Source organism: Pagrus major, chromosome 19, assembly GCF_040436345.1.
Source record: "Pagrus major chromosome 19, Pma_NU_1.0".
In the NCBI taxonomy this organism is placed as follows: Eukaryota; Metazoa; Chordata; class Actinopteri; order Spariformes; family Sparidae; genus Pagrus; species Pagrus major.
The window spans coordinates 20652371-20665269 of NC_133233.1; the positions used below are offsets into that span (position 1 = coordinate 20652371).

General features: G+C 39.1%; 1 protein-coding gene across 1 annotated transcript in view; it reads right to left on the reverse strand.

Annotated features, from left to right (window-relative positions):
- LOC141014537 (sodium/hydrogen exchanger 9-like) overlaps nucleotides 1-12334 on the reverse strand; it is a 72022-nt gene extending 59688 nt beyond the window's left edge. The window contains exons 1-5 of the mRNA XM_073488379.1: nucleotides 12130-12334; nucleotides 11177-11376; nucleotides 6295-6372; nucleotides 6030-6106; nucleotides 2780-2895 (exon numbers count right to left, since the gene is read on the reverse strand). Of these exons, the coding sequence (XP_073344480.1) occupies nucleotides 2780-2895; nucleotides 6030-6106; nucleotides 6295-6372; nucleotides 11177-11376; nucleotides 12130-12280 (622 nt within the window). The 5' untranslated portion in view covers nucleotides 12281-12334. The remainder of the gene's footprint in view (nucleotides 1-2779; nucleotides 2896-6029; nucleotides 6107-6294; nucleotides 6373-11176; nucleotides 11377-12129) is intronic.
- Nucleotides 12335-12899: the final 565 nt, after the last annotated feature.

Here is a 12899-nt window from a genome sequence, read left to right on the forward strand (position 1 = left end):
TCAACAGTCCAAACCCAATGACTCATAAACGACAATGAAAAGCAGCAAATCCCTACATTTAAGAAGCAGAAACAAGCAAATGTTTGACTTTTTTGCTTGAAAAACGACTGAAGTGGTTAATCGGTTATTAAAATAGTTGGCAATTAATCTTTATTTCAAATGACTAAGCGATTTATTAACTAATTGTTGCAGCTCTAGCAGCAAAATGTAAATATAATTTTTATCTTCTTACATAATGGTCAAAAAACAGCTCAAAATAATCTTCCACACTGCCAAAAATATAATTTTGAAGACAAATACTAGTCACATTTGAAGATACTGACTCTAAAAATATCAGAATCAGCCTTGAAGAGCCCATCATGTCTAATTTCTCTGTAATTCTAAAAGGTTAACTCCTCCTCAGGTCGTTCAAATTCTACGAATTCCCAGAAACAACAGAGACAACATGACATTAGTGTCTTCAATTATATCTGCAGCTCTAAATCAGCATCCACATAATTACTAGAAATGGCAACATCCCCATATGCCAGACGACAGTTGCTTAGTATTTGCTGCTCTTTATTTGAAGCATTCATTGAGTTACTATAGCTGCAATGAGAACCTAGCCTATCAAATATCTCTGTTATATTCCACAGTCCAGTGCAAGTAAAGTGGCAAATAAACTGTGCTCCAATTTCACTCAAAGCTTGACTGCCGGCCTGTGATGACTTTCACAGTGTTCTTAAGATCTCAATCATGAGTCAGCAACACAACCAGAGAGCTGTCACACAAAGGTTATGACATGGTTACGACACATTCATCAGCACTGAATTGTTCTGAGAGTGCTCGTGTGTGTGTGTGTGTGCATGCAGGCCTGAATTCTGGAGTGTTTTTCTGCTTTTGGCCCGAGTGAATGCAAATGTACAAGTGAGAGAAATGGACAGAGATATTTTAATGGCTCCCTTTCAGAAAATCAGAGAGCCGGCTCTGTATTTTGACAGCAAGAGAAGGAGACAGCCGAGGGGTCTTGGTGTTTGGAGCATCGATGCATTGCAGTGTGATTCTAATCAGAATGATGAGGGTGCTGGGGTCGGCAGGGATGGGCGTGGGTAAGTAACGCCAGTCAGAGTGACAAGTGCATCACGATTTACAGCTCCTCTTTGACACTCATCCAGATCAACCACTTATTGGTATACATAATTCATTAGCAAATGAGGACATTAACATTCCCCCTGTCATGGCGTTGCGGGTTGCCTTATGACATTCTACTTGATGGCTCTTGAGGAACACAGATAATATTGTGGTACCACTTTGGTAAAAGGTGCACCGAATTCAAAGCGGATACATGTACTAAGAAGGCATTGTGACTTTGTGCCTGTACATAGACGTGGCTATTAATCTCAATATGCAAAGGTATGACAACGAAGAAAAGGAAGGCTATGCATTCAGCACTAAGTAGAGGAAGATATTTGTATTAAAGGAGATATATTATTCTCATTTTCAAGTTCAGAATTTGATTTTGGGTTACCGCTAGAAAAGGGTGTTACATGCTTTAATGTTCAACAAACACACCAGTTTTCTCATACTGTCCAGTGCTGCACACATTACTCCCCCTGTCTGAGATGCTATTTTAGCTCTTTAAGGCCCCCTCCCCCCCAAATACCCAGTCTTCTCTGATTGGTCAGCTCACTTACGCCTGACCCAGAGCAGCTGTGCTAAATCAATTCTTATGGGCAAAACTAGCCGGGAGACACAAGTGATGAAAATGTGTGACTCTGTGATGTAGTGTGATGTCATGAAGTCACGGAATTAAGGGGGAGATTAGTGACGAGCCGTTTCAAGAGCAGTGTTTTCTGTGGGAGATAGGAGCTTCTGTTGGTGCGGATTAACTGAAAAAGCGTAATAGATCTCCTTTAAAGGGGTTGGCGTTATTAGATAGGGCTGCAACTAACAATTCATTATCATTGTCAATTAATCTGGCAATTATTTTCTCAATTAATTGATTATTTGTTTGGACTAAAATGTCAGAAAATGGTGAAAAATGTTATCCTCAAATGTCTTATTTTGTCTACAACCCAAAGATATTCAGTTCACTGTCATAGCAGAGTAAAGAAACCAGAAAATATTCACATTTAAGAAGCTGGAATCAGATAATTTTGACTTTTAATTTTTTTTTTAATTACTCAAACCAATAAACCAATTATCAAAATAGCCGGCAACTAATTTGACCGTTGACTAATCGATTAATCGCTTTTCTTATCATAGATGTTCAAGTGTAGTAACATCACAGCGTTTATACTCACTTTATATCTGGTAGGCCTTCAGTGCACATGCATTTAGACTTGAGAGTATCATGTGTGCAATAGGAAAAGAGGTACTGAGAGAGTGTCAAAGATCAGCATGAGTGAGGTTTGACCTTTTTAAACATGTTGTCATGTCTTATCAGGTTGAGGAACTGCATGAATCTGCAAATCAAATTCCAGAAACTGCAGGAATGAATAAATCTACAGTCAGTTGAAGAGTCTGAACACATAATGCGTCTTTGATATTTTTTGACTTGGTGTCAAAGCAGATCAAGGCAGATCTCTGTGACGTGTCTGTTACATATTCACTGGGATCAAGTGCCAAATATTCCTGAGAACATTCTGGGGTCTTTTGCTTGTGTTGTAAAGCAATAAAATGTTAATCTTGTAAAGCAGAGTAGAATTCTGCAAGAAGTTTATATCTGTATAAAGCCAGTTTTTTAAAAAATCAATGCTGCCATCGGAAGTGATGCTGCAGGAGTTCCTTTATAAGCTACCTGGGTCAGTGGCTGATATAATGGCACCGAACAGGAGGCAATCAGTGAGGAAGAAGTCTCCATCTGCTGCCTGGCCCAACAGCACCATCAGCCTGGTGAAGCCGTAGACGCAGGCCCTGGGATTGAGGACAAACAGAAGGACACATAAGTGAGGTCATCGGGGAGCGCCAGCCTGAGCAGGCCTATCAGTCATCCCTCTAACCACAGCAGGGCTTCCCCAGGAGTAGTCTGGGTAATGGGGCCAGACGCTGCTGGCAGATGAGTTGACCCGTTTCCAGGCAGTGGCTGCTTAGCACAGGTGGACACACAAAGCAAGGACTATGCTGGGCAGTTTTAAATATAACCACATGTACAGGTGTGTGTGCGGTGTGTGTGTGTGTGTGTGTGTGTGTATCTCCCACATCTACCTGCATAACACACCTACACACGCACACAAACACACACACACACGACAAATACTCTTGTTAGACAGCTTATCTCAGCACCTATCCATCTTCACCCCTGGCATCCTGACAACAGTATTACAAGCACTCCAACATGATGAAAGGGCACCAGAGTTATGAGTGTGTGTGTGTGTGTGTGTAAAATTGCACAAAATCACCCGAATGACTAAAAACCACAGGAAGACATTGTGAAGGAAGGACACTGTGATAGAAATACAACAGAAGCAGAAGAGGAAAAAGATTTTTTTCTCAGCTCTGGGGCCGGGCAACAGACCCTTTCACAGCCTACGTCATCATTGTTTATTAACTTTTAACTATTTCCCAGAATGCATCACTGCAGGCTCTCCCTTATAAAACTACTGTAAACTGTAAGCAAAAAACTTCTCAACATTCCCATTCAACACCGCCAACCAGCTCCTGACTGCTAACGGATGTGTGTTAAGCACTAATCCTGTTATTTTGAGGCATCCCATAATAATCAGTATGCCAGCGTGTCCATTGACATAACTGTGTTACCATAGTGACGGCACACGACCTGGGCCCAAGGCCGGGATTTAAAGTACTGCCCTCAGGTTGAGCGACTAAGCTGTCTTATTTTGTGTATCCTAAAGGGAGATTGGAGGTTATGGTAATGATGTGCAGTGTGTGTGTGTGTGTGTGTGTGTGTGTGTGTGTGTGTGTGTGTGTGTGTGTGTGTGCGTGCATGTGTGCGTGTGTGTTAGTGTTAGGGATACACAGACAGAGAGGGAAAGAGAACAGGGGGACAGGCAGACAGAGAAAGGGACGAAGTGGATGTACTTTGTCAGTTCAGTCAGTATGGTTCCCTCACTCCCGCGAGACTCTCTTTTCCCCATAGGATACAGCAGACTCACTAACAAGCAACAGGATTGGTCAGGTCTGGTGCCTTAGCGTCAAAGAATGTGCACGTGACCCAACATGTCAGACCCTGCCCGGCGTCCCCGGAGAAATAGGGAGTGTTTGACAAAGGGTGCTCCTGGGGAGGGACTAAGGTATGGAAGAAAGAGGGAATGGACGCAAGGAAATCTTTAACACTGGGTTTCAGCAGGCTGGAGAAGCCCATTAGTTCCAGTTTTAATATATGGAGGGAATGAACCTTTTCCATGAATATAAAACATTGTAAATAAGTTAACAATATATGGAAATAAAGTGTCACCGAACGCACAAAGTAACTTTTACACTCAGTTGCAGCTTTAAGAAGAATATTTTGTCAAATATTGACATTATATTTCATGGTCTCATGAAAACGAAAGCCATTTATGCACTCAGAGGGCACTTTATTCTGCACACCTGTACATTTTTAATACATCTGCAAAGCTCATAATGTTCTGTTTTTGGGGACATTGTCAGAAACATTTAATTTTATGTTAAATACCGAGCTCACAGTTAAAGGTGGCGTTGTACTGGACTTAATTATATTCCCATTTACATACATTAGGAGGGGCCGAATATTAGACCTCAATTATGACCTCAATGCTAAAACAACATACATATTAATTTAATTAACATTTCTTTGACAATGTGAACAAAAAAAAAAACAGAACATTAAATGCATCATACAGTAAAAGCAGACTTATTGTAGACTGTATTGGATTACAATTGAATGTACAGATGTACCTGACGAAGTGGCCACTGAGTGTATAATGTTGTGGGTTAAAAAACAATGTTAGTGAAAACCTTGTAACTCAAAAAAATATAGAATAATATATTAGATAGATAACATAATTCTTTAAATGTTTTATAAAATCAATGATTCATTTTGTCTGATCACAGAGGATCCTGCAGTTATGATGGGGAATAAAAACACTGGAGTTATGAGGTTTTCACACAGTGTGCAGCAAATTAGTGCATCAGTGGAAAGATCTCAGTTTTCTCCGAAGTCTGAGAGTGCCATCTAGCTTTGTGAGGTTAGAATAGCAACACTGCACCCTATCAGCCGTGTCCCACTTCCATACTATAAACAAATGCTAAGCAGGTTTTGATTATTTATTGTGGTAAATTAAATCTGCTTAATTTTCTGCTGTGCTGTAAATGTACTCCATAGACCTGCTTATAGCAGACATTTTGACGAAGTATAGTAGTAAAAGCACAGGAGTGATTAATGACCATAACGATGCCCTATTTTATGTATGTCACCCTACTCTGGGACCAGAGCAGTAATTAATGTTATTAGTTACACCTGTGTTTTTCCTGCTATGCATTAGGCCCATTTTGCCACAGTGCAAGAGGGAAGCTTCTCATGGCTTGAGTTAAATGTCACAGCTCCTGAAAGGTCTCAATTAAAGTAATTAACTTGATTTTCATCAACCTACACTGATTTTATGTGCTATATACACACTGCACAAACATCATACTACGGCAATTGGTATATGGTATACAGGCTATTATATACTAGTAGTATATATATACTGGGACATAGCATATTAAAGCTTAAATGGCACAACACTAAGGTGACATTCTGACTGATAGTCAACAACATATTAATTGAACATGGCATCGATCATAATTCATCCTGATCAAAACATACAGTATATATTGTATAACCGTTACCTAACTAGGAAGTCACATTGAGATAAAATCAATCAATCAATCAATCAATCAATCAATCAATCTATCTATCTATCTATCTATCTATCTATCTATCTATCTATCTATCTATCTATCTATCTATCTATCTATCTATCTATCCATCCATCCATCCATCCATCCATCCATCCATCCATCCATCCATCCATCCGCTTTTTTGACATGTTCATTTGTGTGACTAAACAAAACAAAAACAATCTTACCCTATGGTCACACAGCTGATGATAGTACCCAAAAAAGCAAATGTCAGTACGGATCCGAAATTCTCAATGAATCTTTTCTAGAAAAAAATTTAAATGAACAATTAGTAACAACCAATTAATAACACCAAACAATCACGTCATGATATGCATGTATGTAAACGAACAGCTGTACACACTATAAGGCAGTGTGATGGAGCAGCCATTTAAAAGGAATAGTCCTTTGATGATATCTTTACTTGGGGGCATGTCAAGACAGCAGTCTCACCTGATTAAGGGTGTAAGCTCCATGGAAGATGATGGTTGGCAGGAACAGATTGAAAAGGACCTTGGGATCAAAGGTCTCCTGTAAAAGACAGAGCTGTTGTGCTGGTGACTGACAGGGGCTCCGTGGGGAGCGAGAGGACTCCATTTACTGAATGTGACTGACTGACAGACAGATATTACACACACATTGTTCACTTCAGTGGGCTCTGTAATGTCAGACAGACACCAGTTATGCTTTCCCTTTGAATTCCAATGTCACAATAGTCTCAAAATACCTTGTGCCCTCTCTCTCTCTGACAAAAAAAAACATTGTATGTGTCAAAAGAAAAAGTGGAAAATGTGATACTGTAGGCTTCTGTGCCACTGTTCAGAGTTAGCTACCAAAATGTAGGTAAACTGTATCACCTTGAAGCTTAAAAAGCATGAACATTAATCATGTTAAATAATGATTGACACTACAGGTAACTGTATCCCCTTTACTAATATTTTTAAGTGTTCTGAAATTTTATGTTGAAATATGTAAATTATGCATTTTCTATTCAAAAGTGTGCAAATTTGCAATACTTTCCAGAAAAGAAATTTGAACATCGGATAAAGCGATGTTCATTATTCTTGTTTCACTTTCTTGACATATTAGAGTTGAAGGTTTATACAGAAGGAATTTTAGATATCTATTTTTATCATTCCATAAATCAGACAGTATTGTCAATGTTTTATAAATCAGGCTATAAAAAAAATATAAACAAACCACCTCTGTAAAATAATAAGACTGGAGAGTTTTCTTATAGATGTAAGTGTTAAATAGCTCTATATTCCAATAGTAATCACTGTTTGGTTAGTAAAACATTCCCTTCCTCCCCCTGCTCTGGTACCCCTGCTCACTTTATCCAGAGAGAGAGGACATAAAGAGGCATTTCCAGCGCTCCCGATGACGGTTTGTACTATCAAACAGGCGAAGAGATGAAAAAGGCTTGAAGAAAAGAAAGAGGCACGCAAGTGTGGTGACGTAGAGTTGAGGAAGCAAAACGGACGGGAAGTTAGCTAAAACAACGATAATGCTTACAGCAACTTTAATGATCAGAACTAAAATAAATACCTAAATGTGTGTTTTGGATGTCTTGTTTCCACTAATCTGAAAGAAGACATGTTATGGAATCAAAATATCCCAAATTCTCAAAATTGACCCGTGCAAAAATTCACCTCCCTTTAAATTCTAATTAAATGCTTCAAATTCTTTGAATCTTCAGTAAATAATAACAATATGATAATATAATACTGTGTACTGCACTAGCATTCTATCCAAGTACCTTCCACAGCTGATTAAAGCAAAGCACAATGCAAACTGAGAAGTCTAACTGCTTGTGTCAGTTCTCACCAGAGAGCCTCCCAGCGTTCATTAGAATGGGAATAAGCAAGTATAGCCTGGCCACACGTGTTCAGACAACAGATGGATGAACACTAAACGCAATCCAAGCTGGTAATCACTACAAGCTAGTAGCTACATTCCCTCCAATACAAACAGAAAACCAGAGTGCAAGGTATTTTTTAACACACCATGCACGTTCTCTGTCTCTTTCCCATCTTGGCCAGTATGATGCAATTCAAGCCTCTCAGAAAGGTAGCCTTTCATGTCCTTCATCCTTGAATCCTTTTTATGTGTATTGTGGGTACCTTCTGAGGATCAAACGGCAGTGATATTCAATTCCGATCAAAATAATGCTACTTTTTCCTGATTCCTACATCCCAAAAGGTCTTATTACATTACAAGAATTACATTCCAGTTCAATTAAATTTCACTCCAAAAGGCTGATGATGCTTACTGAAGTATGGCTACGGTCACAGACCTTTGGAGAATGGCCTAGATTTCGCTTTTGGAAAATCAAAACCGACAAAAGGTTGAAGCAGCCTGAATAGCATGAATATTTGGACGAATGAAAATGGGCCTCAGTAAAAGTCCTATTTTGAGGACACATTGCAATTTGATGAACATTTACATATGTGTGAATATGTGAAAGATTGCACTTTTTTTTATAAATGATCATTTCTAATGCTGGAAAACCCTTATAGAGTTTGGAGAGCCACGATGCTCTCTCAGTAATTCACACTTGAAATGGTTGCTAGAGCTACAAATTGCTCCTATCGCTCTGCCACTATCACCCGGCTCAATATAAATTACTTTTTTTGCTGCTACAATTACCCACACAGCACAATATGTATTTCTTCATCTGCGCCGGCTGTGCATGACAAATACAAACTGCATAACAGAGACTAACACAGACACTGTAATCAATAAATTATGCATATGCTGGTGGTTTTATTCTAAGGGGCCACCTGCACCACACAGGCGAGGATGGAGGTGTGTTGTATACACTAATTGCCTCTTCAGCTGAGCAGCACTAAATTTAATCAGACCACAAACTTTAATGCCTTACTCCCCGGTGGAACATAATGGACTCAGTAATGCAATGAAATCCTTATCTCTCCCTGCTAGGTCCCCATATGTATCAGACTTAATGGCGTGAAGGCTACACAGAACGGTCTGACCGATGTAATGGCCTTTGTGGTAGCCTCTGCCGGTTTGCTAATGAGACCCTAGCATTCAAAGGGGCCAAAGAGTCCAAGCCATTAGAGAAGAGTTACACTTGGCCTGCATGATTTGCAAGGTTCATGGTTCACTCACTCCCTTTCTCTCGGGTTGAAATATTGCGCTGAGATAAAAAAATCTGATTTCAAATATGCCATCTGCATTCTCTCATGCTTTTTGGACTTCATGTGGCTGAATCCCTGGCTTTTTACTTGTTTTCTTTCTTTGATGTGGCATATCTCTCTGATAGCAAAAATATGAAAGCAAGCCAGAGCACATAAAAGATACTACAGACAACCAGAGGCCCATCTCAAGGATTAGGCTCTTCTACTTAACAGTGATATTAGAGACTCTGACTAATTCCTTTTTTAACAAACAATTGCTGTAAGTAGTTGGTAGCACTCTAGCTTGAGGTCCAGCTCTAACATCACTTATGTTGGATCTCAGTGAAAAAATAACACAAATATACTGTACTTTGATCAAGTGCTTAAGAATCCTTGAATGTGGAACTGCAATGAGATCTTCACCATTCAAAAACATAAAACTTTCTACTGATTAAAAGCAATCGTAAATCTTTTGTTGACAGCACATTTGAGTGGATGCTTATTATTTTAGAAATATATAAGTATATTGGAAAATGTAACGTCGTCACTCATCAGTGCAGTCACATTAAAGGATCATTGTGTAGGGTTTAGAGCCAGTTTTTAATTATGTATGTTCTGAACTAATAGGGCTTCTGTAGAAATATGGCGGTGCATTATGGCAAACTCTGTGGAACAAGCCTCCAGGAGGTGCGGTGGGCTTTGATGTCAATCTAACATAGTTGTCAAACCGCATAACTGCAACGTCAGGTGATGCACGCAAGCCCAGGAATACTTCCATAAACTTACATTGTGAAAAAAGAGGCTGTAAAATGGTGGAGATATTTTTTTGAGCCTCACAACCCCATGAAATGACTAGTTTCACTATCATAATGTGATTCATTTGGTCCAATAACATTGGAAAGTCTGGAAGAGGTGCATGATTAAATAATTTTAGCCCCATTCAGAGAGCATCTCCATGCCGTGGAGGAAGACCCACTCTCTCTGTAGATGTAAAAGGCTTATTCTAATGTAACGGAAAGAAAACAAATCTTATTTTCAGGTGACTGTACACTAATTAAAAACATAATTATGAAAATTATAGTCAATTTCATCCAATAGATTCCCCTGAATCCTACATACTGGACATTTAAAATGACAGTACACTGTTTACAGTAGAGCGTATTAAATGATTTTATATTTCTGTTATATATAAGTGTAACAATTTCATGCTACCAACAGAAACAAAATGATTGTTAAAGTAATGGATAAGTGCTAATTAAATATAGCCTCAAATCATAAGCAGCAGCGCCTCATTATTACAGTTCCCTCCACTTTATAACAATAGATATGGTAGATATTCACCTCCATTACTGAGTTCTGTGTCAGAGGCTGAAATGGCCATCTCCATCTGAGAGGAAAAGCTGCAGTGCCTCCTGAGATTACCTTACTATCTCACATCTTTCCTGCAGTGCAGAGCAATCCAGCACAAATGTCACCTACAAGACTATCTCATTATGGGAATTCTCTATGTAAACACTTGGACAATGTCTTAAGAGGAACATTTCGAGGAGAAATAAATTAGGTTTTATAATTGTATTCACACACTGTTTGCAGTTGTTGGCATGAACATACTTTTAAGAAAATGTTTGTACAAACCCTTTTATTGCTCATTGATCAGAACCCTTTGTTGCTTTATCTACTCTACCGAAGTCTGTTTATTGGTTTCTGTGTTTAGATGCCTTCTAATTTCCCCTTGTCCGCACAGCACACCTGAAAATGTAATCTTCCCTATCTGTTCCTTAATAAATCCTTAATATGGGTTAAATTGCTCTCTTGCCCTCTTTCTCTCTGTACCACCACTTTTTTGCTTCCCCAATAACAAACAGACCATGCAAGTAATTTAGAGGAAAACCAATAACTAAGCTCCATTAGAGGAGACTGTTGATGTAAATACCCAGCATACAAAAGGGGAAAAAAATAGATGTGATCAAAGGAGAGGCGGTGAAGAAAATATGTTATTTCAGACAAAATAAAAAAACAGTAGAGGAAAAGAAAACATCCTGTACGGTACAGTTTGTTTTTACGGGTTCCCTCTGCAATATTGACTATCATCATTTTAAAGCAAATGTTGTTTCATTTTCACGAGTGCCTACACAAAAGATTTGCTTTCGCAAAATGTATTTGAAGTAAAGGTCAAATGAAGTTGCCACACTCACCAGAGGGGCTGAGACCGGTGGGCAGCTTTGGTTCACTTTCCCAACATGTCTATAATAGTGAAAGTGTGGTGTGATGTTGACCGTCAAGATGTGAGGAGTGCTGTTAAGACCGCCGCAAGTGTACACAGTCTCTCCAATATTGACCACATGCTGTCCCCAGTCAAATGGCAACCATCTCACTGCCAACCCCACAAGCAAACCTACAGAGGAGTACAACAAAGAAAGAAAAAGCTGCTGTGATGAAAATTACAGCAATTATCTGATAGCTTACACTTAGGAAAAATATTTCAAAGTAAAACATATATCACTATGCAGCTACTGTAATGTAAAAAACTATCAAATTTAAGCCATGATACCATTCTATAGAAGATTAAAACAGGACATAAATGTACCACATAGCAAGATCTACATTACAAGTTGTTAGGGTGATGAAACATGGGTGAAACTGCCAACTTTCAAGTATACTGCTGGCTGCTGAGCCCTTAATAGTTTATGATATCTTGGGCTACCTGGCAATAGCCTATTTGGTGTGAAGTAGCCTGAATTGAAAGGTTCAGTCCAATAGCCTCATCATTTATCACAATAAAGCCAACCACCCACCCACATACACAAATATCAATCATATATCATACCTTTAAAAATATCCTTAGCCTTAATTTCCTTTAGCTGTAAACAAGTGGCAAAGCTAACGACAGATTGCTAGTGGTTGCTGTGTTAATTATTAAAAAGATAGTTAAGTTTAAACTCTGCTCAGCCAATAACAATGGTGCATACAGCAAAATAAAATGGTGTGACCTTCTGCTACAAGCCTACAAAGGCTGAAAAATCGACAGAATCGTGACCAAAATTGAATTTATTTTGCTAACACTCTGATATTAACCAAATGAAACTGTGAGTCAGGAAGTCTTGCTAGCTTCCGTGCTATATACTGTGCATTAGTCTAGGCTACTTACCATAAAACATTGCACCTCCAGTCTCATGTATAAGTCTATATTTACATTGCTTTAACCTCCACACACTGAGAATAGTTACAAGCGCCAAGCCAACTGAAGCCAGGACTAACAGTGCTGTATTGTCTTGTCTCTGCTTCAAGACGGCCATCATCTTTTGGAAAAGGGTCAAACTTTTCGGAAACAACTGCTTCACTTCAGCAGCAGCAGCAGCAGCAACATCCGCATCAGCAACGCTGCAAGTGCCAGTGCTGCCTTTAAAGGCGGCTCGGAAATCTCTGCTCGGTTGAATACAACAGCATGGAAACATACGTAGAATAACAACTTCACGATAAAGTATAATTGCCAAAGTCTTAGAAAGCAAAACTGAAGCCTGTTGTCCGTGTAAAATCAGAGCGTTCACGTTTTTCGAATGATATCTCTCGTTTTTCCCAAAGTGAGTGAACGCACCACTCATTCGGCGTCAACCGCACTTATTCCAGCAGATGGCGGTAAATACAAACTAATGCACGCGGAGCGCCTCAGCCAGCTGTGATAGGCCAGGACTCTCACCGGCCCTTATCTCTAAGCGATTTAGTCATCGGCCTTTATTGTCAGGTAATCGATTAATTAGTGATATGATTGTAATGACTTAGTTGGAGCTACCTTTTTTTGTAATGTAAAACGAAAAGAGAAAAAAAATGTTTTGGTGTCAATCACTTTTGTTAAACACTGAACAGTCCATCCTGTCGAAAGAAATCTAATTATGATTTTATCATATTGGATATGTTTTT